The following is a 25,823-nucleotide window of genomic DNA, read 5'->3' on the forward strand; positions in this document are numbered from 1 at the left end:
TTGGGTGGTTCCTCCCGGTTTTGTGGTGCGGGGCAGGTGGAGCGGGCGCTGCCTTTGGAGACAGAGGTTGGGTTTCTGGGGCTGCCCCAGGACGATGTTGTGGTGTAAATATCCAGGCAATTAGCTGATAAAGGGGTGTGTGGCTTTGTGTTCAGTCGCTTTATCTCAGAGCTGCTTACGGGACACGGGGAAGAAAGCAGAGACCTCACCGTGCGCCGCACGTGCGCCTGTCTCGTGTGTTTTACTTTGTGCAGGAGTATTTATAGCTCCCACTGTAAAACCCCGGACCAGAGCCTGTGTGGGCACCTACGCAACCCGGCGGCAGGGTGGGAGCGGAGGGAGAGCTGTGGCCGCGAGCTGAGCGGGGCTGGCGGCCACTCGAGCCACCGGGCTGTCAAATGAGCGGCTTGTGGGTTCGTTTACTGGTCGGCACCGGTGCCACGGCGCCAAAACCGGTCTGGATGAGGCCAAGGAGCACCGGAGACTTCACCGTCCACTTGAAACATGGCTTTCGGCAAACACTTCTGTTGGTCTCGGTGTTTTTTCTGCTCACGACAGCAACCATCAAGACTAAGGATTATTCGTCTTAATTTTTTTACACTTTCGTTCTGCGTTCACGTAATTACCGTGTGCTGCCCATTGACATTCTGTTGTGATGCAGCTGCAGCTCCTGGTGTGAGCTTCTCCAAAACTCTGCTTTCGCAAGGTTTACAAGACCGGAGAAATCCGTTCCCTCTCCTGGGACGTGCCGGGCTGCAGCCCAGCGCGCTCCGACTTCTCCGTGGAGCTGATGTGGCTCAGCTCCCGGGGCAGGAGGAGCGGCTGGAGAAGAACCAGGGTGCTTTATTCTGATTTTTTTCACCCCTCTCTCCTGCTTGGAGGTGGCTACAGGCTGTTTGTACCAAGAAATACCTTCGCTAGAAGCTGAATTGATACGACTTTTCTACTTGGGGGAAGCTATGCAGTACATAGTGCCCTCCCCTCCCCAGCTGGAGGAGTCAGGGCCATGTCAGACCGATTGCAGAGCAGCAGTCGCTCAACACTTTTTTTAATTTAAGCTATTTGCATTTTACAATAGGAATTTAAAACCCTCCCACTGAGCGCTGGTGGCCCACGGGCCCCGTCGAGGGCTCCCTGTTCCGTCGCCTGCCCGGGGCCAGAGCGTGAGTCACGGCCGTGCCGGGAATAGACGGGAGGTTCCGGCTGGTATCCCGTGTTTACGCCACGCCACCTCACTGTTTTGGGAACCGTAACCAAGCAAAGCCGCTCCGTGGTGACGCTGGCTGGTGAGCTCTCTGGAGGGGAGAGGGAGCCGTGGCCCAGTGCCGCATGGAGCCACCGGCTTCAGGGCCGGACCCTGTCTGGAAAACCACAGGGGCGGTATCGGATCCACGATCGTGGCTCTCATGCAGCCCCTGGTCCGGTGCTCTGAGGGGAGGAGGACTCCTGACCTGCTTAAACTAACGAGGGCCTTCGTTTTAGGGTATAAACGTCATGCAACGATGGCGTGACTCCCCTGTACAGCGTGCGTGCCGGCACGCCGAGGGTGTGCCCGGGGCAGGTGCCTTTTTGCCACGGGTGCTACCACCAGCCCCAAGCCCGAGATGTGCTGTGGGGGTTTAAATGTGCTTCGGGGGCCCGAAGCCCCCCAAATAGCTCTGGGGGGTGCCCTGGGTCTGTGCGGCACCCCAGCTGCCATGCGGTGTGGTTCGCTCCTAACCCAGTCACTGCGTGCCCTGGGCAACCGGCGTTGCCGAATGGCTCGTCACTGGTTCCCGGTGTGTCTCACGGCTGACTCCATGCAGTGGCACGGTGCCGTCCCCAGGCATGGGACACCGTAAGGTCACCCGCTGCGCTGTGACGGCGCTCCGTGCCCCAAGGAAGCCGGGCACAGGCTGTGATGCCGGCAGGTCCCTCCTCTTTTCGGCTGGCTGTGTGACTCCGTGTGGCTCTCGGTGAAGAAACGAAGGTGTCGGTTCTGCTGAGAGCGAGCCGAGTTGGCAGCAGAGCAACGAGGAACTTCCTTGGGGGGCTGTAACCGGGTGAGAAACCTGCCGAGACGAGGAGGGTGAGCCCCGAGTCGGCCGCTGAAGCCAGTCTGACGAGGCTCGCTCTCCTCCGACTTTGAAGCCGAACAGGTCTGGGCCTGCTGAGCGGCTGATTTGCTTCTCCTTCGATGTTTCGGCACGATGCCGGTGGCTGCGCCGAACGGCTTCGTGCGGTTAGTGCCCGCCGGCGTGGTGGTGGAGGGGTTAGCGCTGGGCCTGTTGAGCTGCCCGCTCGGCCTTGCCGGGGGATGCGGGGACTCGTTTTGCTGGGGTAGAGGACATCGCTCCTCGCCGGGGTTGCGATCTGGTGCCCTGCCACCAAGTGCCATCGTTCCTGGGCGTTTCTGCCAGGCAGTGTTTGGGTTGACAGCGTGGCAGAGACCTGCCGGTGCCGGCAGAGCCTGGTGCCGTTGGTCCGGTACCCAGCCCTGTATTTCTGGTGTAAGATGCTCTGGCAGAGGAGAGGATGAGTCGCTGTCGAACGTGGAGATGCGGTGGAGGGGTGCGGAGCGGGGTTTTTAATCAAGTGTCCATGGGGAAGGGATTAAATCCTGTTGCCCTCTCTGTCTTCTAGGGTTGCGGTGCTACGAGGAGCCCCTGGCTCGGCGCGTGCCGGCAGCGGTGGAAGATGGCTGCCTTCAAACGCAGCCGAGCGCAAGCCTGGCCGGAGGAGCGAGGTGACCGGGAGCACGGGCTCTACAGCCTGCACCGCATGTTTGACATCGTGGGCACCCACCTGACCCACCGGGACGTGCGGGTGCTCTCCTTCCTCTTCGTGGACGTGATCGACGATTACGAGAGGGGGATGATCCGCAGCGGCCGGGACTTCTTGCTGGCGCTGGAGCGGCAGGGCCGCTGCGATGAGACCAACTTTCGACAAGTGCTGCAGTTGCTGCGTATCATCACGCGCCACGACCTGCTGCCCTACGTCACCCTCAAGAGGCGACGGGCCGGTAAGTGACGCCGCGGGCAGCCCGGCCCGCTCCCTAACGAAGCCGGCTTCGTTATTCAGCGGTCTCCTGTTTCTCCTCACCGACGCCCTGGAGGTGCGGTGGCTGAAGGAACCTGAGGCTTGTGAGGACCGACGGCTGCCGGAACAGCAGGGAGATGCAGGCGGAGGAGGGAAAGGGCTGTTTTACAGGGGTTTAGCAAACATGGTTTTGGGGGGTTAAAGCCTCGCTTCTCTGGCAAGCACCGGGAAAGTCTCCTCCTTCCTTTAGTGGCAGCGAACTGAGATTCCCGCTGTGTGCTGTGCAGCTCTGTGCCTGTGACTCCTGCCTCTTCCAGCTCCCACTGCTCCTCTCTAGTTTTTGGGGAAATGCTCCTTTTGGCCCGAAGTCCCGCCTGGGGCACGATGCCGTGGGTGGCCCTGGGACTGTGCCAGGGAGCGAGAAGGAGCCGGGAGGGTCCACGGAAACGCGCGGCTGCTGTGCTCGACGTGCCGTCGGCCTTGGGGGTAACCTGCTTGTCCTCTCGGGGCTGAGGCGGGTTTAGGAAGGGGACCAGTGACCTCCCCGAGTTGGTGCTGTCGGTCCTGCGGCATGCAGTAGGCAGAGAGGCTGGAGTGAGGAACCCATGTCCAAATTCAGATTTTTTTTCACCCATTTTCCAGTGGGATGCCCCAAACCCTCCTCCTTCAACCATCCCTTTCCCCTCACTCTCTCCTGGCTTGGAGACCCCAGCCATGACACAGCCCTTCGGACCTGGGTAACTTGGTGTGTTTTTTTGTTGCTTCATGGAGCTGCCAGGCTGAGCTGACCCCCTGCCCTTCACCAGCTCAGCCCTGTGCCTTTTTTGATGAAAAACCTCAATTTACAGTTCAAAGAACCTAACCCAGATTTAACCAGCACTAGAGGAGTGAAGGAGAGAGCACTTGTTGCAGGGGATGTGTAAGGCAGCTGCTCCAGGAGGATTCAACCAAAATTTGCATTTTCCCTTTAAATTAGGATAATTGAGCTTTCTTGGCAGTTCGAGGTTGCTGAGTCTCCCCAGTTTCTGCTCGCACCGTGGGCATCGGTGCTGTTCCCCGCCAGCGTTTGGGAAAGCGCTGAGCGCAAGTAGAGGCAGGCATTAAAAAGTCCCCAGTTTTGGGGGGGTGAGCGGAAGGACAGCAGCGCGGGGGTGAGCAAACCCTGTGAGCTGTCGCCGGGACCGTGGCCCCGCGCCGCCCACGGCCTCCGTCCTGCCTGGGGCCAACTGCATCGGGCAGCTTGAAAATTCGCGGAGCTTTTCTTTCTTTTTGCTCAGTTGCTTCATGTCCAGCCTCGGGCCCGGGAGGGGACAGGGACGCCTCATTTTGGTGGCTGATGCTGCCTTCTGCAGCTCCAAAAGGCCAGAAACATCCAGCCCTGATGGACCTGCCTATGCCCTGCCTGCACCTACAGCCCTGCCTGTGCAGGCTCAGACCAGATGCCATGAGGATTTTCCCGTTATCCGGCCGTTTCTGGGAGCTGGGAGCGTGCTCTCTGCCCTTTGTGCCACCCACAGACACGGCTGCGTTGGGGATGGATCCCAGGCTGTTCCCTGCCATCGCTGCCTGCAGAGCCCCTCACGGGGCAGCCGGCGCGGCGGCTTGGTGCAGGCAGGGTGTAGAGGCTGCTTACCGGTGCCGGTGTAACCTTCTGGCGCTCTTCCTTCTTGCCAAGCCAAGAAAAACTAGAGGAAAGAGGAAAGGGGAAAGTGGTGGGCGGGCACATAACGCAGACCAGCTGTGCGGTGCTTGGATCCGGGGAGGTTTCTGGTGCCGGTTCCCCAGGCACACGGACGGATCCATGGCTCTGTGTCCCCCGGTTTGTGTAGGATTTGGGGGTATTGGAGCATTATTTCTGTGTTTCTTGAGCAGTTTTTTGCCTGTTTGGTGCAAAAGTCTAAACCAAAGGGGCACTTGGCTGAAGCCAGGCGAGCCCTCCCCGTGCCAGCTTTTGGTCTTTTCAGGGCGAGACGGATGGATCGATGTTAAAGTGTGATACCCGCACGGTCAGGGAGCCGGAGGTCGGCGTTCGTGTCTCCGTACACGACGAGCGATGCTCTGTACCTGTGAGATCTCTTTACAGCCTCTCTAGCTGCGCTTGGGTGGAAACGGTTTAATTAAATGCACAAAAAATAGCATTTCAAAAAGCTTTATTAAGAAAGGCACCTTACATGTGGTTTATAATGCATTTAAAGAGGAGGGATTGGTTCGTTAAAGGAAGCCTCCTCCAGACTGAACGAGCTGACTCTCGTTTCTGGTTCCCGTGTCCTTCCAGACCCCGCAGCAGCCAGGGAGGTCTTGTCTCCTTCAGCCTCATTCGTATTCATGGCTCTGAAAGGGAGCGGAACCCCGTCCCGAATCAGCCTGGCGCAGCCGGAGCCGGCTGGGCGAAGGCAGGGCGAAGGCAGCGGAGCCCCGCAGCCTCGGCCGGCTTCGGTCCGGCAGGGCTGGGAGAGATCCTGCCTGGGGACGGGCAATGCTCTGAGCTCACCAAACAGGACAAAAACAACCCGCAGAAAACATCCCGGCCCTCAGAAATAACTCATTTCACCCCATAATCTTTGCTCAGCGGCTGCTTCTGCTCAGCAGCTTGACTCGCCTCAAAACCCCGCGTCCTGCCAGTGTGTTACTTCACGGGTTTGGTCTGCTGAAGTCAGGTGAATAACGTAGGCTCAACGCTTCGGGCGTATGCCAGTTTATCCTAAAAGCGTTTCAAGCAGCTGGGTCTGTCCCGGGGGCCTGGAGCTGCCCCCGGCTCCGCTCTGCTGAGGAGGAGGAGCAGCATCTGCTCCCCCAGGCCTTTGCTCAGACCGACACGAGCTGCAGGAGCTCATGTAGGGAGCAGGGGATGAATCCGGGGCCGGTCTGAGCAATCGCCGGGTACGTATGACCCGGTACCGTGCGGGAGCGGTGTCGGAGGCGCTGCCCGCCTTGGCCGGACTTTCTCCCGGGGGACTGCGTGCGTGCGACGCCGCTGGTCTGCTCCGAATCCGGGTGTTGGGAGTAGCTGTGGTAACAAATGGGAATGGCCTTTCCTGCGCGGCGGCTGGGAGGGCTTGGCTCCCAGACGGGGACTTTCCGAGAGGACTGGCTGGAGAAACGGCCGGTGGAGGTGCAGCCGCGCTCGGGAGGATGCAGGGCAGCTCAAACACGTGTTGGCGCCTGCGGCGTTGGGACAGATCTGCCTTGGCCTCCCCCCGAAAGGGACCCGTATCCCCTCTGTGCCCCCCAAAAGGGACCCATGTCCCCTCTCTCTTCCAGTGTGCCCGGACCTGGTGGACAAGTACCTGGAGGAGACGTCCATTCGCTACGTGACGCCCCGAGCTCACGGCGAGGCGGAGCACGGGCTTGGCCACCCCCAGAAATCAGGTGGGTGCGGGTGTTCCCTTGCGGGCCTCAGGGTCAGTCCGTGGGGGTTTATTGGGACCGTCCTGCCTTTGCCGTGTCCGCTCCCAGCAGGAGCGCGGGGACTTGCCTCTGGCTGGTGGCGACGGCTCCGTCGCTGCTGAGGTGACGTCCGACCCTGCTGCCACGAGCCCCGCGGCTCTGGGGGGCGAACGGGCACCGAGTTTGACATCCCTTCCCCTGACCGTGGTGCCGTGGGGAGGCTGCTCGGTCCCGGGCTGTAATTTGGGGCTCCCCTCTCAGGGCTTGCGCAGGCTCCTGGAGCTGCCCCTTGGGACTGGGGGGACACAGACCTGGGAGGTGGTGGTGGCGTGGGAAGGAGGGGAGGGCTGGAGCTTGGTGTTGGGGCCGGAGCAGGAGCGCTCGCAGGCAGATTTGGAGCGCTGAGCGGCCCCGAGAGCTTCAGCAGGGCCGAGGAGGGGGCTCGGTGTCCCCTAGCCCCCGTCCTCTCCCTGCGCAGTGCCTCCCCACCACCCCGTGGTCTGCTGCTCCTCCGCGGGACCCCAGATCTGTACCAAGAGGCCCGGCCGTGGCAGGACCCTCCTCAGCAGCCAGCGCAAGAGGAGGAAGTCAGCGACGCCGGACCCGAAGGAGAAGCAGACCTGTGGTAAGAGCCCTGGGGGTTTCAGGGTGGGTTTTGGGGGGGTCCCACCTCCACGGCGGAGCACTGACGACTCTTCCCCGCTTCCCTCAGACATCCGCCTGCGAGTCCGAGCCGAGTACTGCCAGCACGAGACGGCGCTTCAGGGCAACGTCTTCTCCAACAAGCAGGACCCCTTGGAGCGTCAGTTCGAACGCTTCAACCAGGCCAACACCATCCTGAAGTCCCGGGACCTGGGCTCCATCATCTGTGACATAAAATTCTCAGAGCTCACCTACCTCGATGCGTTCTGGCGCGATTACATCAACGGCTCTTTGCTGGAAGCGCTCAAGGGCGTCTTCATCACGGACTCGCTCAAACAAGCCGTGGGCCACGAAGCCATCAAACTGCTGGTCAATGTGGATGAGGAGGATTACGAGGTCGGGCGCCAGAAACTCCTGAGGAACTTGATGCTGCAGACAGCTCCCTGATGCCTGCCGGCTGCTCGCTGGCATCCAGGCTTTTTCCTTTTTTTTTTTCTGTTTTGTTTTTTTTTTTTCCTCCTAAAAGAAAAGGAAAATATGATTGAAGCCCCTGCCTGGTACTGTGCAACTCTGGGGTTGGAGCCGCGGGGAGCGCCGGGGGCTTACTTGTGTCCTCACCCCTTTCCTGTCCTGTCACCTCCTCTCTTGCTTCTTTTTTTTTTTCCCCCCCTCTTTTATTTTGTATCCATTAAAAACAAAAAGGCAAAAATCCTGCCTGGGGCGCGTCAGTGCCGGGGCTGGGCGAGCCAGGGGGCTCGCCGCAGGTTGGTGCCGGGGTGGGCTCGGCCCCGTGGTGCCTGCGCTGGGTTTGGGGGTGGCTTTATCCCCCTCGCGTCAGCGCCTCGGCGGGCTCCGGGGGATGCCCTGTGGGCAGCGTTGCCCCCGTTTCTCCCTCGAATACCCCCTGCCGTTGCCTCGGTGGGATTCTCAGGAGTTAAAACCGTCCCCTCGCTGGGCTGCGTCCCCTGGACCATGTGCCTTTGTGTCCCCCTCCCCTGCGGGGGCTGGGGGGGAGGACCAGCGCTGAGGGACCCCCGAAACCTCCTCTGTCCCTCAAGAGGGACAACCCCCGCCTCTTCCTCCCCTCTCCAGCTGGCAACTGGGACAAACTGGGACAAAGGGGCAGGGTGGGGCAGCACAATCTGCCTGTTGCTGGCAGCAGGCAGTGGAGCCTCTGCCTGCATGTGCCGGAGGGTGGCTGGCAGTGTGCGGCCCCCACCCTGGCCCTGGAGACCCCCAAATGGCCACTCTCCCTCAGTGCTGCCTGTGGCTCCTGGGGGGGGGAGGATTTTTTTTTCCAGCTCCATCCTGGTTTTGTGGTTTTTCTCCCCGTCTCTACTCGGCCGTGGGCAGGTGTGGGCCCCCCCAGGATGGGGGGCAGCCCCCCGGGACGCGTGGTGCGTGTAGCTGGCCCCCTGGGGCACGCAGCCCCCCCCTCCCCGCCCGTGGTTACGGATGATTCTGACACAACTTGGTGTAATTTCTGTGACTTCTGTATTTTTTAAACTTCAATATAATGGTCATATTCCCTCTGTAGCTTTCAGGTTTCTTGAAATAAACATCTACCGCAGCGCCTGGCTCCTTCCTTCCGCCCCTGCCTGCGCCGGGGGGCCCTGGCCCCCCAGCAGTGCAGGGCTTGGCGGGGGGATGCTCCTGGCTGCGGCACAGGGCGCTGGGGAGCCCTGAGCGCCTCTTGCTGCCCTGTTTTGGGGAGAAACTGTCTGAAAACGGAGCACATCTGGCGCCACTCTGGATTTTACCGCACCAGGGCTCATGGTGCTGGCACCATCCCCGCGGCTGCCACGGTGCCATAGAGGTCGGGCCGGCGGTGGCCGTGCACCGGGATCTCCCGGCGGATGCGGTGCAGGTAGTCGAGGTCGATCTCGGCGTAGCAGAGCCCGGGTCCCTCGCGGCACTGGGCCACCACGGCACCCCAGGGGTCCACCACCAGCGCGTGGCCATAGGAGATGCGGCGCTCATGGTTCTTCCCGGTCTGGGCAGCTGCCACCACGTAGCACTGGCTCTCGATGGCCCGGGCACGCAGCAGCACCTGCCGGGAGATGCGGCACTGCCGGACCGCAGCTCCTGGGGGAACGCGGGGCAGAGCGCGGCGCTTGGGTGGGGGCACCGCGGCCGGGCTGGCTGTGCCACCTGCCCCTCAAGTACCGGAAAAAGAGGGGTTTTATCTTAAATTTGCCCCTCTTGGCTGCAGGCTTTGTCCCTGCTTGCTTGCCGCTGGAGATGAGCGGGGTGAGGGCTCAGCCGCGACCCAAGAGCCACCGCGGCGGCGCCAGCCCCGGCGAGGGGCAGAGGCTGGAGCTGCCGGGGGGCCGGGGCTGAGCTCACCTCCCAGTGCGCCGAGCCTGTGGGGACGGTGAAGGCCGAGGGGTAGGTGAGGATCTCCGCGCCGGCACGCCGCAGCGCCAGCGAGATCTCGGGGAAGCGTAGGTCGTAGCAGATGGAGAGGCCGAGCTAGCGGGGACGTCAGTGAGGACATGGTGCTCAGCCCTGGCAGGCTCTGGGCAGAGGTGGGGGGACGCAGGGCTCGAGCTGGGGGAGCCCCTGGCCCCACAGGGACCCCAGAAGCGCCCATCCGCCCCATACCTTCCCTGCCGGCGTGCTGACCGGGGCCACGATCTCAGTGCCGGGGTTGGTGAAGCTGCTCTCCTTCATGGTGACACGTCCCTCCAGCTCCACGTCACACAGGTGGGTCTTCCTGTAGGCGGCTGCGAGGCGACCTGGGGACAAGAGGATGTGTGGGAGGGGGATGTCCGTGGGGTCGGGGACCCCCAGTCGGTGAGGCAGAGCCGGGGCGCTCTCACCTGCAGGGTCCAGCAGCACGTGGCAGTTGTAGATGCGCTGCGTGGTCGGCCAGTCCCGGCCGCGCTCGTGGAAGCCACCCAGGGACAGCCACACTCCGCAGTTCCTGGGGAGAAGAGCCCAGGCTCACCCCGGCTCTGCTGGGGACAGGGGTCCCGCAGCCGGCACCGGCAGCTCTGCCTCCGCCACCCCCGTCTGTGGGACGAGCGCAGGGGGTCCCTGTCGGTACCTGGCAAGCTCGGCATAGCGTCCCATGAGGTCCCCGTCCAGTCCCTCGGCCAGGCTGAGCGTCTGCGCCGTGTCGGAGCCGATGTAGTCGAAGCCCTCGGGGAGGAAGACAAGGCAGGCGCCGCGATGAGCCGCCTCCCGCACCAGCCCGGCGCAGGCGGCAAAGTTCAGCTCCTTGTCAGGCGTGGAGGTGACCTGGCCCACGGCCACCAGCGGCTTCAGCCCCGGAGCACCCGCCATGGCGCAGTGTGGGCGCGGGGAGCTGCGGCACAGATGTCAGCCCCGGGGACGCGGGCAGCCCCATGGGGACCGTGGCAGTCCCTGGGGCCGGCACGGGTCACCCCCCGTGTGCCCGGGGTACCTGCCCGAGGTACCGGAGCCGCGCGGATGTCTCGGGGTGCGCGGGGGGGCCGGGAGCAGGCAGCACAGCGGGGACCGGGGCAGCGCTCTCAGCCTGGGGCAGGGGGGACCCCGGCGTGGGGAGGCAGGTCACGGCTGCTTGCCTCGTCCCTGTGCCGGGGGCACATGGCCCGGGGGACCCATGGCCAAGGGGACGGCACCGGCCCCCATGCAGGGGCCTGTGGTGGCTGTCACCAGCCAGCCCCCTCCTGTGGCCTCGACTGTGTCCAGCCCACCCGCAGCACCCCGAACTGCCCCCAGCACCCCGAACTGCCCCCAGGCCAGACCCCAAACTGCCCCCAGCACCCCCCAAGCTGCCCCCAGGCCAGACCCCAACTGCCCCAGCACCCCAAGCTGCCCCAGCACCCCCCAAACTGCCCCCAGGCCAGACCCCAACTGCCCCAGCACCCCCCAGTTTCTCCCAGCTCTGCCCCACCTCAGCCTCCCACCAGCCCCCAGGCCCCATCAGACCCCCTCAACCACCCAGTTTACCCCAAATCCCCCCTCTACACCCCCCAATCGCCCCCCAGGTCCGCCGGCCCGTACATGCCCCACCGGCGGCACCGAGGGGACGCGGGCAAAGTCCCCGCGCCAGCCGTGCCCTCAGCAAAGATGGCGCCGGCACCGCCTCACCAGGCGGCCCTGCTGCCCTCTACAAAGATGGCGCCAGGCCGGGCCCCGCCCCGTTTCCGGCCGGGGCCGGAAGGGGCGTGTCCCACGGCGCGAGACCGGGGGCGGGGGGGTGTAAGATGGCGGACAGCGCGAAGGGGCGGCCGGCGGCCGCGCCCGGTGCGAAGGCGCTGACAGCGGAGCAGGTCCAGGCCGGGGAGCGGGGGGGTGGGCCCGGGCAGGGTCCCGTCACCGGGCGAGGATCCCCGGGCCAGGCCTGGGGCACTGGGGAGGGGGTCCCCAGGCACCGGGGGCGGGCCTCTGGCCCTGGGGGGGTCCCCTGGCATTGGGGGGGGGGGTTCCCGGCAGTGAGGGACATCCCGAGCAGGGCCCTGGCCCGGGGGGCCCAGCCCCGTCACCGTCCCTCTCCCGCAGGTGGTGGCCCGGTTCAACCGCCTGCGGCAGGAGCAGCGGGGCCTGGCCTCGAAGGCGGCCGAGCTGGAGCTGGAGCTGAACGAGCACAGGTGAGAGGGGGAGGGGTCCGAGGGGGCTGTCTGGGCCGCGGGGGCCTTCGCCACCTCACCCTCCTCGTCCTCCCCAGCCTGGTCATCGAGACGCTGCGGGAGGTGGACCCCACGCGAAAGTGCTACCGCATGGTGGGCGGCATTTTGGTGGAGCGCACCGTCAAGGAGGTGCTGCCGGCCCTGGAGAACAACAAGGAGCAGGTGAGGGGCGGCCTGACCCCCCCCGGGGACCCCCCCGGGACCCCACGGCACCCAGCCCCTCGCCCGCCTGTGTCGCCCTCACCCGTCTCTTCCCGCCCTCCCCTTCTCCCAGATCAGCAAAATCATCGAGACGCTGAACCAGCAGCTGCAGGCGAAGGGCCGGGAGCTGAACGAGTTTCGGGAGAAGCACAACATTCGCCTGGTGGGCGAGGACGACCCCAAGCAGCCCCCCAAGGAGGGGGCCGAGGGGGCCGGGGCCAAGGGCGGTTCGGCTGGTGTCCTGGTCTCCTAGCTCCCCTGCCCTCCCCCCGTTATTTAGTGTTGCTCCTGTCGTTGTTTTTGTTAAATAAATGTCTTTTTTTTTTTTTTTTGACGGTGGTGTCGGGCGGGTGGGTGGTGGCTCCGGACCGGCCTTGGCCGCTGTTTTCTTGCTCTGGCCACTGACAATGTTCCGCGGCGCTTTCTGAGGGTGGCCGCATTCCGGGACAGCCCCCCCGGCTGCTGTGGGATCGCAGCCAGGGCTGGAGCTGCTGCCCCAGGCTGGCATGGGAACGGGAGGCGGGAGACCCCCCCTGTGCCCGAAATCCTGCGAGGGGAACCCAGAATGGGGGGGCGGGGGTGTGGGTGCACATGGGTGCTGCTGGGGCCTGTGGACACATGGGGAGACCCCAAAAAACGGGGGGGGGAGCACAGGTCCCTGAGGGGACAGGGACCACGGGCCATGCACCCTGGAGGGGACGGGGTCCGGTGGTGGCACGGGGGAGGGAGGGGCGTCGCTGTCACCGTGACCCTGAGCGAGGCTGAGGTCGGCGCGTGCCGGCGCGTGCCAGCGTGGGGCACCCCAGGGTGCGGCGGGGGGGACACAGGAGGGGATGTGGCCGTTGTTGACTGTACACAGCCCCCGCCCGCCACGTCACCCGCCACTGGTCCCGGCTGGTTCCCCGCGGCCGCCGGCCCCATATAACGCCGGTGACACCGGGGCCAGCGGAGAGACGCCATGGAGGGGGCCGGGGGGCCGCGGCTGGCGGAGGCCGAGCGGGAGAGTCTGCTGGGCTCCGTCCACGGCGTCTCGGGGCCCGGTACTGCCAGCGGGGACGTGGGGATGGGGACCCCAGCGGCCTCTTTGGCCCCAAAATGGGGCCTGGGGCGGGGGGAGGCGGTCGGGGCCGGGGTGACGGTGGCGTGTCCCCGCAGTGGTGACGGCCACCCGCATGGCGGGGGCAGCCATGTACGAGCTGGTGCGCGTGGGGCACGCGGAGCTGGTGGGGGAGATCATCCGGCTGGAGGGCGACATGGCCACCCTCCAGGTCTACGAGGAGACCTGTATCCTGCCCGCGCTGCCTGTCCCCCGCCGCCCCCCGCGCCGTCTTGGCCCCCTCCCCTCATCCTGTCCTTCTCCGTCCCCTCGTCCTCCCCCGTTTCCCCCTCCCCGTCCTGCCCTTCCCTTCCCCTCCCGTCCCCCGCCCTGCCCTGCCCTGCCCCCTCCCTATACCCCCACCTTCCCCTGTCTCATCCCCTCCCTGGTCCCCCCCGTCTTCCATTGTGCCCCCTGCCCCGTCCCCCCCATCCTGCCCTGTTCCCCCTCGTCCCGTCCCCAGCTGGTCGGTGGCCTTTCCTGAGCGAGGGGGCAGCGGGGGTGCGGGTGGGGGACCCGGTGCTGCGCACGGGGAAGCCGCTCTCGGTGGAGCTGGGACCCGGCATCCTGGGCTCCATCTTCGACGGGATCCAGCGCCCGCTGCGGGACATCGCCCAGCTCACCCGCAGCATCTACATCCCGCGGGGCACCAACGTCCCCGCGCTGCCCCGGCACCTCGCCTGGGACTTCGCCCCCAGCAAGGACGTCCGGGTGAGCGGGACCCCCCCCCGCGACGGGGACGCCCCGGCGCCCCGGGGGGGGACGCAGCCCCCCACCCGTCGGGGTCCCCGCATCCTGACGGCCGCCCCGCGCCAGGTGGGGAGCCACGTCACCGGCGGCGACGTCTACGGGACGGTGATGGAGAACTCGCTCATCCGGCACAAGATCATGGTGCCGCCCCGCAGCCGGGGCACCGTCACCTACGTCGCGCCCCCGGGGCACTACGGCGTCTCGGTGAGGGCGGGTGACGGCTGTCGGGGCGGTGACGGCTGTCGGGGTCTCCCCCGCGCCCGCTGCCCGGCCGCCCTGTGCCCGCAGGACGTGGTGCTGGAGCTGGACTTCCAGGGCAGCGCCGAGAAGCTGACCATGCTGCAGGTCTGGCCGGTGAGGCAGACGCGGCCGGTGGCCGAGAAGCTGCCGGCAAATCACCCGCTGCTGACGGGCCAGCGGGTGCTGGACGCCCTCTTCCCGTAGGGACGGGGGGGACGGCGGCAGCGCTGGGGAGGGGGCCTGGGGACGGGGGACCGGGCGGGAGATGGGACTAAGGGACGGGGATGGGGACGCGGACGGGGCGGGGGGTGACACCGGGGGGGTCAGACTCGCCCCAGACCGTCCCCGGGAGGGACGGGGTGGGGACGGGGGTCCCTCCCGCCTCCTCGGGGGCGTAGCGGGGTGGCGTGTGGGGACCGCGTCCCCTCCGCAGCCGCCGCTCTCGGCCGTCCCCGCGCGTCCCCGTCCCCAGGTGCGTGCAGGGCGGCACCACGGCCATCCCGGGCGCCTTCGGCTGCGGCAAGACCGTCATCTCCCAGTCCCTGTCCAAGTACTCCAACAGCGACGTCATCGTCTACGTGGGCTGCGGCGAGCGGGGCAACGAGATGTCCGAGGTCCTGCGGGACTTCCCCGAGGTGGGGAGGGGCGGCACGGCGGCGGGGGGCCGGCCAGCCGGGCGCCACGGGGCCGGCGGCCGGGCGGTGACGGCGATGCCGCCTCCAGCTCACCATGGAGGTGGATGGGAGGACGGAGACCATCATGAAGCGCACCACGCTGGTGGCCAACACCTCCAACATGCCGGTGGCCGCCCGCGAAGCCTCCATCTACACCGGTGGGCCGGGGACCGCCGCGGCGGGGGGGTGGCGCGCGGCGCGCGTGCCGTGCGTGCGGCGCGTGCCGCGAGGCCGCCCGCGCGTGGGCGGGTGCACGGACGGGCGGCCGTGAGCTCGCTGGAGCGCGCGCCGAGCGTGCGAGCCGCGTGCCGCCGGCGCAGGCATCACGCTCTCCGAGTACTTCCGCGACATGGGCCACCACGTCAGCATGATGGCCGACTCCACCTCCCGCTGGGCCGAGGCGCTGCGCGAGATCTCGGGGCGCTTGGCCGAGATGCCGGCGGGTGAGCCCCGGTCCCGGGGGTTGCGGGGGGGGAACCCCTCGCCCCTCCGCCAGCCCCGAGGCCGCGGCGAGGGGCTCCGGCCGCCCCGGTGACGCCGCGCTCCCCGCAGACAGCGGCTACCCGGCGTACCTGGGCGCCCGCCTCGCCTCCTTCTACGAGCGCGCGGGGCGAGCGCGCTGCCTGGGCTCCCCTGCCCGCGAGGGCAGCGTCAGCATCGTCGGCGCGTGAGTGCGGGGGGCCGGGGGTGGGGGGACAGCGGGGGGGACCCCCACCCCGGCACCCCGCCGAGCCCCCCCGCCCGCTGTCCCCCGCAGCGTGTCCCCGCCGGGAGGGGACTTCTCGGACCCCGTCACCTCGGCCACGCTGGGCATCGTGCAGGTGAGCGGGGCGCACCGGGGACCCCCTCCCCGTGCCGGCGCGGCCCCCCCCGACCCCCCGCCGTGTCCCCCCCCAGGTTTTTTGGGGTCTGGACAAGAAGCTGGCGCAGCGAAAGCACTTCCCCTCGGTCAACTGGCTGATCAGCTACAGCAGGTACCTGCGGGCGCTGGAGCCCCACTACGAGGGGCTGCACCCCGAGTTCCCCGGGCTGCGCCGCCGGGCCAGGGAGATCCTGCAGGAGGAGGAGGAGCTGGCCGAGATCGTCCAGCTGGTCGGCAAGGTGGGGTGGGATGTGGGGTGGGGATGGGGTGGGGGTGGAGGTACGGGATGGGGCTATGGGACACAGGATGGGGATGGGGTGGAACTGGGGTGGGGACGGGGGTCTGGGATGGGGGTAGGAGAGGATGGAGATGAGGATGGGATGGGGGATATGGGGTGGGACTGGGGACTGGGATATGGGATGGGGATGGATGGATGGGAATGAGGGTGGGGATATGGGATATGGGGTACGGGATGGGGATGGATGGATGGGAAGGAGGATGGGGACATGGGGTGGGATTGGGGATGAGGATATGGGGCACGGGATGGGGATGGATGGATGGGAAGGAGGATGGGGACATGGGGTGGGATTGGGGATGAGGATATGGGGCACGGGATGGGGATGGATGGAGGGGAATGAGGGTGGGGATATGGGATATGGGGTACGGGATGGGGATGGATGGATGGATGGGAAGGAGGATGGGGACCTGGGGTGGGATTGGGGATGAGGATATGGGGTACGGGATGGGGATGTGCTGGATGGGGATGGGGGTAGGGATATGGGATATGGGGTTGGACTGGGGTGGGGATGAGGATGAGGGTACGGGATGGGGGTGGATGGGAACATGTTGGGATGGGGACATAGGGGATGGGATGTGATGGGGGCAGGGGATAGGGACCCCAGACCCGTCCCCCCGCAGGCGTCCCTCGCCGAGGCCGACAAGGTGACGCTGGAGGTGGCGAAGCTCCTCAAGGATGACTTCCTCCAGCAGAACGGCTACTCCTCCTACGACAGGTACCCGGGACCCCCGCGGGACCCCCGCGGGCCCCCCGGCCCCCCACCCCCTGCCCTGACCTCCTGCCCCCCCAGGTTCTGCCCCTTCTACAAGACGGTGGGGATGCTGCACAACATGGTCACCTTCTACGAGCTGGCGCGGCACGCCGTGGAGGCCACCGCGTCGGGCGAGCGCCGCGTCACCTGGGCCACCATCCGCGAGAACCTGGGGGACATCCTCTACAAGCTGAGCGCCATGAAGTTCAAGGTGGGTGCATGGGGCGGGGGGGGGGGGGGCTGCAAGCCCCGCGGGGGGTAGGGGTGGGGGATACCACCGTGTCCCCCATGTCCCCAGGACCCGGTGAAGGACGGCGAAGCCAACATCACGGCGGCCTTCGCCCAGCTCAACGAGGAGATGCAGGCAGCTTTCCGCAACCTGGAGGACTGAGGGGGGGACAGGAAAAAGGCGGGGGGGGGTATGGGAATGGGGGGACCCCCCTGGGGCTCCCCCCGCCCAATAAAGGGCCCGAGGCGGCGCTCGACCTCCAGGCGTGGTTTCCCTGCGATGGGTGGGAGCGTCCGGTTCCCCCCCACCCGCGGGCGCTGGCACCGGACCCTCGCCGGGGGCCCTTTCCTGCTCCTGCCTGGAAAGGAGAGGGGATGAAAGCTGGGGGGGGTCAGGGGGCAGCACCTTCGGGGTCTGGGAGGAGTTTGGGGGGTTGATGTGGTGGTTTTGGGGTTCGGCTGCCCTGGGGTGAGAAGAGTCCTTTCTCTGCGCTGAGACCCGGTGGATTCAGTGCACCTGTGGGGGACCCCGGGGTGGGGGGCGGCAGGGACGAGCTGCCTGTGGTGGGGACAGGGGTGGATACTGACCCCCTGGCTGGGACACGGGGGTGACAGTGACCCCCCCGGGCTGCCGTGACAAGGGAGGTGACAACGGCAGGACGTGGGCGCGGTGGGGGACGCGCAGCCGGGTGCTGCGGGTGTATTTGGGGGTCACAGGGCGGATACCGGGAAGGAGCCGCTCGCCACGTGGCTGGATCCGTCCCTCTCGGGGGGGGGGGGGGGCATTTGCCCCCCCGTTTGTCCCCCGGGGGGACCCCGGCGTTGGGGGCGGCCCCGGCGAGACCCTGCCAGCCCCGGGGGGGGGGTCCTGTGTCATGCGGGTGTCTCCCCCCTCCCGCCCTCGGTGCCGCCCCCGCCCGCCCCGTCCCCCGCCCCGTCCCGCCCCGCCCGGAGCCGCCGCCCGGAGATGTGGGTCCTGCTGCTGCCCCTGGGGCTGGGCTCGGCCCTGCTGCCCCACGGTGGGTCCCGCTTGGGGGGCCGGGGGGTGCGGGGGGTGCTGGGGGCGCGGGGGGGTGCCGGGGCAGCCCCGAGGTCCCCAGGGTCCCGCGGCAGTGTCCCCCGTGGCCGTGGGACCGTGACAGCCCCCAGGGTCGCCCCATGGCTGTACGGCGGGTGGGTGCCGGTGCCGGTGACAGTCGCCGTTGTCCCCAGGACCCCCGGCCTCGGCCTCCCGTCGTGGCCCAGCCGAGCCGGCCACGGGCCGCGGTGACCCCTCGGAGGGCTGCGGGCTGTGCCACAGTCCCCACCGGGGCTGGGTGCAGGCCAACGGCACGCTGGGTGCCAGCGTCACTCTGGGGTGCCCCACGGCGGGTGCCCCCCTGGGCCGGCTGCTGGCCGTGCACTGGCACTTCTGGGGTGACCCCGCGGGCGCCAGTGCTGCCGTCTGCAGCCAGAGCCGCGGCCGGCCCCGCTGCGGCCCACCCTACCGCGACCGCGCCACGCTGCTGGCACGCGGCGGCACCCCGGGGGTGCTGGTCCTGCGGCACCTGCGGGATGAGGATGCCGGCACCTACACCTGCCTGCTGCTGGGTGAGGACGACTGCGCCTGCGGGGGAGGTGACGCTGCTCCTCAGCGGCGGTGAGCGGCGGTGGGGAGCCCCTCAGCCTGGCGTCGGGGCTGCGGGGCTGGTGGGTGGCGGGAGCCTCTCAGCCTGGCATCGGGGCTGCGGGGCTGGTGGGTGGCGGGAGCCCCTCAGCCTGGCGTCGGGGCTGCGGGGATGATGGGTGGTGGGAGCCCCTCACTCTGGTGTTGGGGCTGTGGGGATGGCGGGAGCCCCTCACCTTGGCATTGGGGCTGCAGGTGCTGTGGGGCTGGAGTGGGGGGAGGGCAGCAGGAGCCCCTCACCCTGGCGTTAGGGCTGCGGGGATGGCGGGAGCCCCTCACCCTGGTGTCAAGGCTGTGGGTGCCCTGGGGCTGGGGGGGGGGAGGGCAGGAGGAGCCCCTCACCCTGGCCTCAGGCCCGTGGGGACCTGGGCAGCCCCTGAGGTGGTTCTCCCCATCCCCCCTCCCCGCAGGTACCTCCTGCAGCTCCCCCTGCTCCAGTGCCCCCCCCCGTGGCGGCTTCGGCCTCAGCCTCCTCCTCCTCCTGCTGCTGCTGCTGCTGCCGCCGCCGGCCCGCGGGCTGTGACCCGGGGGCGCGTGTACACGCGTGTGCATCCGTGTGTCCGTGAGTGTGCACACGTGTGTGTGAGCGTGCGCGTGTGTCTGTGAGTGTGCGCGTGTGTGGGCACGTGTGCGCGTGTGTGGGCACGTGTGTGCGTGAGTGCAGGCGCGCACACGTCTGTGCTCGTGTGCAAGGGCGCACGGGGGGGGCACGCGTGGGTGTGCGCGGGCAGCGCGCGCCCGCGTCTGCCCGTGCACGTGGGGGGTGTGCACGCGTGTGTGCACGCGTGGCGGGGGGGTGCTGGCGGTGCGCACGAGCGCGCCTGGCCCAGTGCGACAGCGTGTGCTCAGCGGTTGTTCGTGCCAGGGCACACGCGTGTGCCGCACGTCCCCACCCGGACAGCGGCACCAGGGGACAGCCCCGGCCGGCGCCGCCTCGGCCACCCCCGGGGGCTGACTCACCGCGGGGGGCTCCTACCCCCCAGGACTCAGCCCCCCATGTTCCCAGTGTCACCAGTGCCACCGGTGCCCCTGTCCCGGTGTCCCCCATGTCCCTGGTGTCTGTGTCGTTCATGTCCCCCATGTTCTGCCCCCGGTGTCACCAGTGCCCCCAGTGTCATCACTGCCGCTGTCTTGGTGTCCCCTGTGCCCCCATGTCCCCGGTGTCCCTGTCCTTGTGTCCCCCATGTCCCGTCCCTGGTGTCTCCCATGTCCCCATGTCCCCCAGTGTCCCCATGTCCCCTGTGTCCTGTCCTTGGTGTCCTCCATGACCCCTGTGTTCCCCATGTCCCCACCCTCCCCAGTGTCCTGTCCCCATTGTCCCCCATGTTCCCGCTGTCCCCAGTGTCTCCCATGTCCCCGGTGTCCCCAGTGCCCTGTCCCCAGCTGGGTGGCCGTGGGGTCCCCAGCCCTGCCCGGGACTGATCCCACCCATGGTGACAGCAGCCGCTGTCCCCAGGCTGCCGGAGGGGGACCCGGGGGGGGACCCCGGCTGTGTCCCCTGCCCCCCCCCATGTCACCCCGGGGTGACGCCGGCGAGGACAAGCGGCTTTTGCCGTGTCAGCACGCGGGTGGCAGCAGCACCCAGAGCCTTCCCCGCATTGTGTCCCCAACAATGGCAGTGCCACGTGCGCCGCGGCCTTCACCCCCCGGCCCTGACCCCCCCCCGGGGACAGAGGGACGGAGGGACGCAGGGACAGGCGGCCGCGGGGCACGCGGCTGGCGGGTGCTGAAGGCGGGTGAGTGGCCGCGGGTGGGTGCCCTGGGGGGGGGTGTCTGTCCCGGGGGGGGCCCACACGGCGTCCCCGGTGTCCCCACCCTGTCGCCTGCCTCCCAGAGCTGCCACCCCCATGTCCCCCTCCATGTCCCTTGGAGATGCCCCCGAGGACCCCTGCGGTGCCCCCCCCCGAGTGCCCCAATGTCCCCAGTGCTGCCACCCCCGTTATTGCGGAGACCCCTGAGATGCCGCCCCGGGTGCCCCCCTGTCCCCTCAGATGTCCCTACAGTTGTCCCTACGTCCCCCCATGCTGCCACCCCCGGGTGCCCCCTGTCACCTGAGATGTCCCCACGGTTGTCCTGACGTCCCCCAGTGCTGCCACCCCCGGGTGCCCCATGTCCCCCAGAGATGTCCCCATATCCCCCTGTGCTGCCACCCCCAGGTGCCCCCGTGTCCCCCGGAAATGTCCCCACAGTTGTCCCCACATCCCTCGGTGCTGCCACCCCCGGGTGCCCTCCTGTCCCCCAGAGATGTCCCCACATCCCCCTGTGCTGCCACCCCCAGGTGCCCCCGTGTCCCCCAGAAATGTCCCCACAGTTGTCCCCATGGAGATGCCACCCCGGGTACCCCCATGCCCCCCAGACATGTCCCCACGTCCCCTGGTGCTGCCAGCCCCCGTGCCCCCTACCCCCAGCGACGTCCCCCACGGTTGTCCCCAACATCCCCTGGTGCTGCCACCCCCCTGTCCCCCCCCGGGGGTGGCAGCAGCCCCACCGCCGCTCCCCGGTGCAGGGGGATGCCGGCGGGCGGGGGGCTGCTGTGTGGGGCCAGCGGCCTGGCCCTGCTCCTGGCCGCCACTGCCACCCGCTTCTGGCTGCAGCGCCGGGCGCCCGGCGGCACCGCCAGCCTCGGGCTGTGGCACGCCTGCCTCGGGGGGCACTGCCACCCCCACCCCAGCACCCCAGGTAGGCACCGCGGGGTGGGGATGGGGGGCACTGCTGCGCTGAGCTGTGCCTGGTCTCTGCAGGGTGGGGATGGGGGGCACTGCTGCGCTGAGCTGTGCCCGGTCTCTGCGGGGTGGGGATGGGGGGCACTGCTGCGCTGAGCTGTGCCTGGTCTCTGCAGGGTGGGGATGGGGGACACTGTTGTGCTGAGCTGTGCCCCGTCTCTGCGGGGTGGGGATGGGGGGCACTGCTGCGCTGAGCTGTGCCCGGTCTCTGCGGGGTGAGGATGGGGTCACTGCTGCACTGAGCTGTGCCTGGTCTCTGCAGGCAGGGTGTGGGGGCAGTGCACTTGCTCGGGGTCCCATGTCCCCCACGTGTCCCCAACACCTGTCCCCCCCCAGCCTTATGGGAGGCCACGCGGGTTCTGATGCTGCTCTCGGTGCTCACCGCTGCCGCCGGCCTCGCCTTGGGGTTCTCTGTCATGGCCAGCGCTGCCCGGCGGGCACGTGCTCGCGTGGCCGGCGTCACCCTGCTCCTGGCTGGTACGTGGGCACGAGCTGGGTGGGGTGGCAGGCTGGGGCACATGGGCCCTGGAGACTGTCCATGGGGGAGTCATTGCTGCACTGAGCTGTGCCCGGTCTCTGCCTGCTCGGCTGGGGGCTCGCAGACTGCGCCGGCCCATGCTGCTAACCTGTCCCCTCGGCCCACAGGGCTGCTGGCGCTGCTGGGGCTGGCGGTGTACACGGCTGGCACGCTGAGCCTCCTGGGGCTGGCCCGCACCGCCTGGCGCTTCTCCTGGTCCTACATCCTGGGCTGGGTCGCCGTCGTCCTCACTGGCTCGGCAGGTAGCAGCGCCCGTGGGGCCTGGTCACTGCTGTGCTGAGCTGTGCCTGGTCTCTGCAGGCCTGAGCTGTGCCCGGCCATGTGCCGAGGGCACCCATGGGTGGGGGTGGCAGGGTGGGCCCCATGCTCCCACCGAGCTGCCCCGCACCCCACGGCCTCCTCTCTCCTCCCAGGGATTTTCCATATCTGTGCCGCTGCCAAGGACCCATCTCCGGAGAGCTCTGAAGTGACGGGTGCCTGAGGTGCAGCCCGGGGTGCGGGTCACTTCTGTGCCAAGTTGTATCCAGTTTCTGCTGTGCCGAGTTGTGCCCAGGCACTGCTGTGCTGAGTTGTGCCCAGCCTCTGCAGGGATGAGCGCCTCCCACCCCCTCACCCCCACCCCTGGTTTTGCCCCCCCTTCTGCCCTCCCCTACTCTTGCTGTGCCAATAAACTGTCCCGCCCCCCGCGGGCTGCACTGTGGTGTCGGGTGCAGTTTGGGGACCCCACATTTTGGGGGGGGGGGTGTCGGTGCCAGCCCACAGCCCCCCCTCTTCCTCTGCCCCAGGGCTGGGGCAGAAACAGGGATGTTTCTGGGGTCTCACCTTGCGGGAAGACATGGGGGACACGGGGAGGAACACGTACGTGTCACTGGGGGGCACCCACGGGGGCCCCCGGAGGTACCACGGGCGGGGCGGGACGTCACCGGGAGCCCCCCGGGAGCCGCTGACTGACGCGAGTGGGGCCCACCGCTCCCCGGCGATGCTGATCGCCCCTTTAAGGCCGCGCCCCCGGCCCCGCCCCTGCCCCGACCTGCCAGACCGGTCCGCCCCGCCCGGCCCCGCCCTGACGACCGCACCCCCCCAGGCCCCGCCCCCGCCGCCCCGCCGCCCCGCCCCCGGCTCCGCCCCGCCGTCCCGTCCCGGTTCGGAGCGGCGCAGCACCGGCCCCTCCGCCGCGCTCGGCCCGGAGCCGCCCGGTACGGCCCGGCGAGGCTCAGCCCGGTTCGGCCCGGCCCCGCCCGGCCCGGATGGTGCTGGCCGGGGGCCGAGCAGCGCCGTGAGCCCGCAGGTGTCCGCATGGCCCCCCGCGGGATGCGGCCCGGGACGCCCTTCCTCCTCCTCTTCCTCCTCCTCCTGCTCGCCGCCACCGGTAAGACACGACCGGCACCGGGAGGGGGAACCGGGACACGGGGTGGGAGCGGGACGCCGGGGGTGGGGATCCGGGACCGGCGGGACCGGCAGCACCGGCCGCGCCGGGAGACGGGACCGGGGCGGGGGACACGGGGGGGACCGGGGACGCCGGCAGCCCACGGGGTGGGAAGCCGGGACCGGGGTCTGGGGGCCACCGGCAGCCCCGTGGCGGCGGGAGCGGGGGGGGGCCGAGCCCCCTGGGTGGGCGCCCGGGTAGGGCCCGCGGGAGTGGGGTGCACACGCGTGTGCACACAGGAGGGGGGGGTGGGGGGGTGTGTGTGTACGTGTGTGCGCTCGCGTGTGCACCTGTGGCTCCGCGCACCTGTGTCCGTGTCCGCGTGTCCGTGTGCGTGTCCGTGTGCCCAGGCAGGGTTGGGGTCCGCGTGGGTACGCGCCGTGCCGGGGGTTACGCCGCGGGCGCTGCACACGCGTGTGCGCGCACCTGTGCCCGTGTGCGCGCACCTGCGCGTCCGCGTGTGCCTCCCCCCAACCCCCAGCGGGGACACGGGGCTGGGGAGGGGGACAGATCCCTACGGGGACACGAGGGGGACACCCCGTGGGAACGGGGCACACCCCCCGGGAACGCGGTGCGGGTGTCCCCGGGCCGCCCGGGGGCCCCCCCCGCCCCCTCTCCATTGTCTCCCCCACGCCTGGGGGCCGCCCCCCCCAGGTGTGCCCGGGTGGGTGCTGCACCCAAGGGTGCTGCAGAGCGGGGGGGGCAGTGCCCAGCTCCCCCCGCCCCGTGCCTCAGTTTCCCCACTGGCGGAGCACCCGTGGGAACGGGCTGGGCGCCGCGGGGCGTGACGTCACGGCAGGGGGTGCGACACCCCCCACTCCCCCCCTGTGACCCACAGCCCGGGAGGGGGTCGGGGGCTTCGTGCTGCTAGTGGGGGGCGGCCCAGCGGTGCCTGCCCCCCCCCCCGGCGGGGGGCACAGAGCTGCACCCAACCCATCACCGGGTGTCAGGCCTGTGGGTGACCCCAGGTAGGGTGGGTGCTGCCACACCACCCACGAGTGTGGGGGTGTGTATGTGTGTGCACACGCGTGTGTATATGTGTGTGCGTGGTGTGCGTGGTGTGCATGGCATGAGCACGCATGTGTGAACGCACATGCTTGTGGGCGCTTTGGAGGGGGGTCCATGTATGTGCGTGTCCTCCAGGGCTGCACACGCGTGTGTGTCCCTGAGGGGCACACGCGTGTGCACGTGTTTGGGCACACGGCCCCTGTGCACACGCCAAAGGGCGATGCTGGTCTGCGCACACGCGCTGGTGCGAAGGTGAGGCTGCACGTGCACAGCACCCCTGGGGCTCACCCCCCCCCCCCCGGGACCCCCGTTTACCCCCGGGACCCCCATCTCCCCGGTCCCGCATCCCGCGGGCGCGAGCCCGGCCGGGGCGTGGGGGCCGTGGGATCCGGTCGAGCCGGTTCCCGGCTCCGTTCCCACGCGCTCGGCCCCGCTGGGTGGGGACGCCCCCGCGGCGGGGGCCGCCCGCCAGCCCCGACGGCACCCGGCACCCCGGCACCCACCGCGGCATTGGCACCCCGGCCCCGCCGGGACCCCCCGGCCCCGTGCGGACCCCGTTGCCACGCCAGGGGAAACTGAGGCAGGGCTGGGGCCGCGGCGGCAGCGCGGCCGTGACTCACGGCCTGGGCAGCACCGCAATTATTTAATTAATCCGGCGACTAATCGGGGGGTAATTAGGCCGGGCAGGGGTGAGCGGCGCGGCGGGGGGCTCGGCGGGGAGGCCCCAGGGGCCGGCGGGGGCGGGAGCCCTCCGCAAGCCACGGCAGAGCCCGGCATGCGCGCCGGCCGGTTGGGCTGGCCATGCCGGCCCGGCCGCTTCCCCCGGCGTCGCCGAGCGGCTGGGCGGGCCCCGCGCCCCGCCCCGACACCCGCCGGCCTCGCACGCGTGCGTGCGGCTGCCGGGCGGCCGGGGCTACGGGAGCGCACGCAAGCGTGCGGGGGAATATAGGAGCGAGCACGAGCGTGCAAGCAGGCCTGAGTGCGTGCAGGGTGCGCGAGCGTGCCTGAGTGTGCCCAAGCACATGTGAGCATGGGTGGACGTGTCTGCATATGTGTGAGGGTGTCGAAGTGTGCGTAAGCGTGCGTAAGCACGCACAGATGTGCGCAAATGTCTGTAAGCGTGTCTGAGCGTGCCTGCACACGTGTGAGCGTGCCCAAGCGTGCATGAGTGTGTCTGTGCTGGCGGAAGGATGCCCGAACATCCGTGAGCATGTACAAGGGTGCAGATGCATGTCTGAGCGTCCAGGTGTGTGCACTGTGCCCAAGGATGTGTGAGCGTGCCCAAGCATGATGAGCGTGTGTGAGCACACCCAAGCACGCACAAGCAACTCCAAGCATGCATGGGTGTGCATAAGCATGCGTGAGCACGTCCAGGCGTGCATGATGAGTGTGTTCAGGGGTGCACAAGCGTGCACAAGTATGTACGAGCGTGCTTGAGCATGCTGGAGTGTGCCCAAGTGTGCATGAGCACACTTGCCTGTGCCTGTGCAAGCGTGCCCAAACACACACGAGCAGGTGTGAGTGTGCCCAAGCGTGCCTGAGTGTGTGCAAGCATGAGCACATCCAAGTGTGCATGAGCGTGCCCAACCATGCCCAAGCGCGTTCAAACATGCACAAGCTTGCATGAATGTGCTAAAGCATGTGTGCATGTGTGTGAGCACCTCCAAGTGCACGTAAGCGTGCGGAAGCTTGCCTG

The 25,823-nt window shown here is 68.4% G+C and overlaps 5 protein-coding genes across 5 annotated transcripts; 4 read left to right on the top strand and 1 right to left on the bottom strand.

The window, feature by feature from the left end:
• Positions 1–2,661: 2,661 nt before the first annotated feature.
• Positions 2,662–8,145, top strand: DEDD (death effector domain containing). Its single transcript, XM_082011722.1, has 4 exons — positions 2,662–3,001; positions 6,280–6,387; positions 6,884–7,030; positions 7,118–8,145. Exons 1-4 carry the CDS (start codon positions 2,677–2,679, stop codon positions 7,492–7,494), a joined length of 957 nt encoding a protein of 318 aa, XP_081867848.1. The 5' UTR covers positions 2,662–2,676; the 3' UTR covers positions 7,495–8,145.
• A 673-nt stretch (positions 8,146–8,818) lies between these two features.
• On the bottom strand, positions 8,819–10,566 carry NIT1 (nitrilase 1; the record flags this gene model as incomplete). Its single annotated transcript, XM_082011587.1, has 5 exons — positions 10,097–10,566; positions 9,870–9,973; positions 9,652–9,785; positions 9,394–9,519; positions 8,819–9,097 (listed from the first exon to the last, which is right to left on the bottom strand). The coding sequence occupies exons 1-5, from the start codon at positions 10,333–10,335 to the stop codon at positions 8,819–8,821; spliced, it is 882 nt and encodes a 293-aa protein (XP_081867713.1). The 5' UTR covers positions 10,336–10,566.
• Positions 10,567–11,154: 588 nt separating this feature from the next.
• PFDN2 (prefoldin subunit 2) lies at positions 11,155–12,192 on the top strand (the record flags this gene model as incomplete). Its single annotated transcript, XM_082011721.1, is given in 5 exon segments — positions 11,155–11,229; positions 11,232–11,309; positions 11,539–11,627; positions 11,705–11,828; positions 11,941–12,192. Coding segments are annotated over 5 exon segments (546 nt in total). The 3' UTR covers positions 12,121–12,192.
• Positions 12,193–12,825: 633 nt separating this feature from the next.
• LOC309414417 (V-type proton ATPase catalytic subunit A-like) lies at positions 12,826–16,929 on the top strand (the record flags this gene model as incomplete). The annotated part of the gene is made up of 14 exons (XM_082011731.1): positions 12,826–12,907; positions 13,023–13,151; positions 13,460–13,674; positions 13,780–13,917; positions 14,002–14,153; positions 14,426–14,588; positions 14,677–14,785; positions 14,948–15,070; positions 15,180–15,294; positions 15,385–15,448; positions 15,525–15,728; positions 16,408–16,502; positions 16,578–16,749; positions 16,837–16,929. 14 exons carry the CDS (start codon positions 12,826–12,828, stop codon positions 16,927–16,929), a joined length of 1,854 nt encoding a protein of 617 aa, XP_081867857.1.
• Positions 16,930–20,884: 3,955 nt separating this feature from the next.
• LOC309414165 (lens fiber membrane intrinsic protein-like) lies at positions 20,885–22,302 on the top strand. The gene is made up of 4 exons (XM_082011451.1): positions 20,885–21,111; positions 21,492–21,632; positions 21,801–21,935; positions 22,107–22,302. Exons 1-4 carry the CDS (start codon positions 20,943–20,945, stop codon positions 22,172–22,174), a joined length of 513 nt encoding a protein of 170 aa, XP_081867577.1. The 5' UTR covers positions 20,885–20,942; the 3' UTR covers positions 22,175–22,302.
• The last annotated feature ends 3,521 nt before the right edge of the window (positions 22,303–25,823 follow it).

Source organism: Phaethon aethereus (assembly GCF_964289735.1).
Source record: "Phaethon aethereus genome assembly, chromosome: 28".
Classification (NCBI taxonomy): Eukaryota; Metazoa; Chordata; class Aves; order Phaethontiformes; family Phaethontidae; genus Phaethon; species Phaethon aethereus.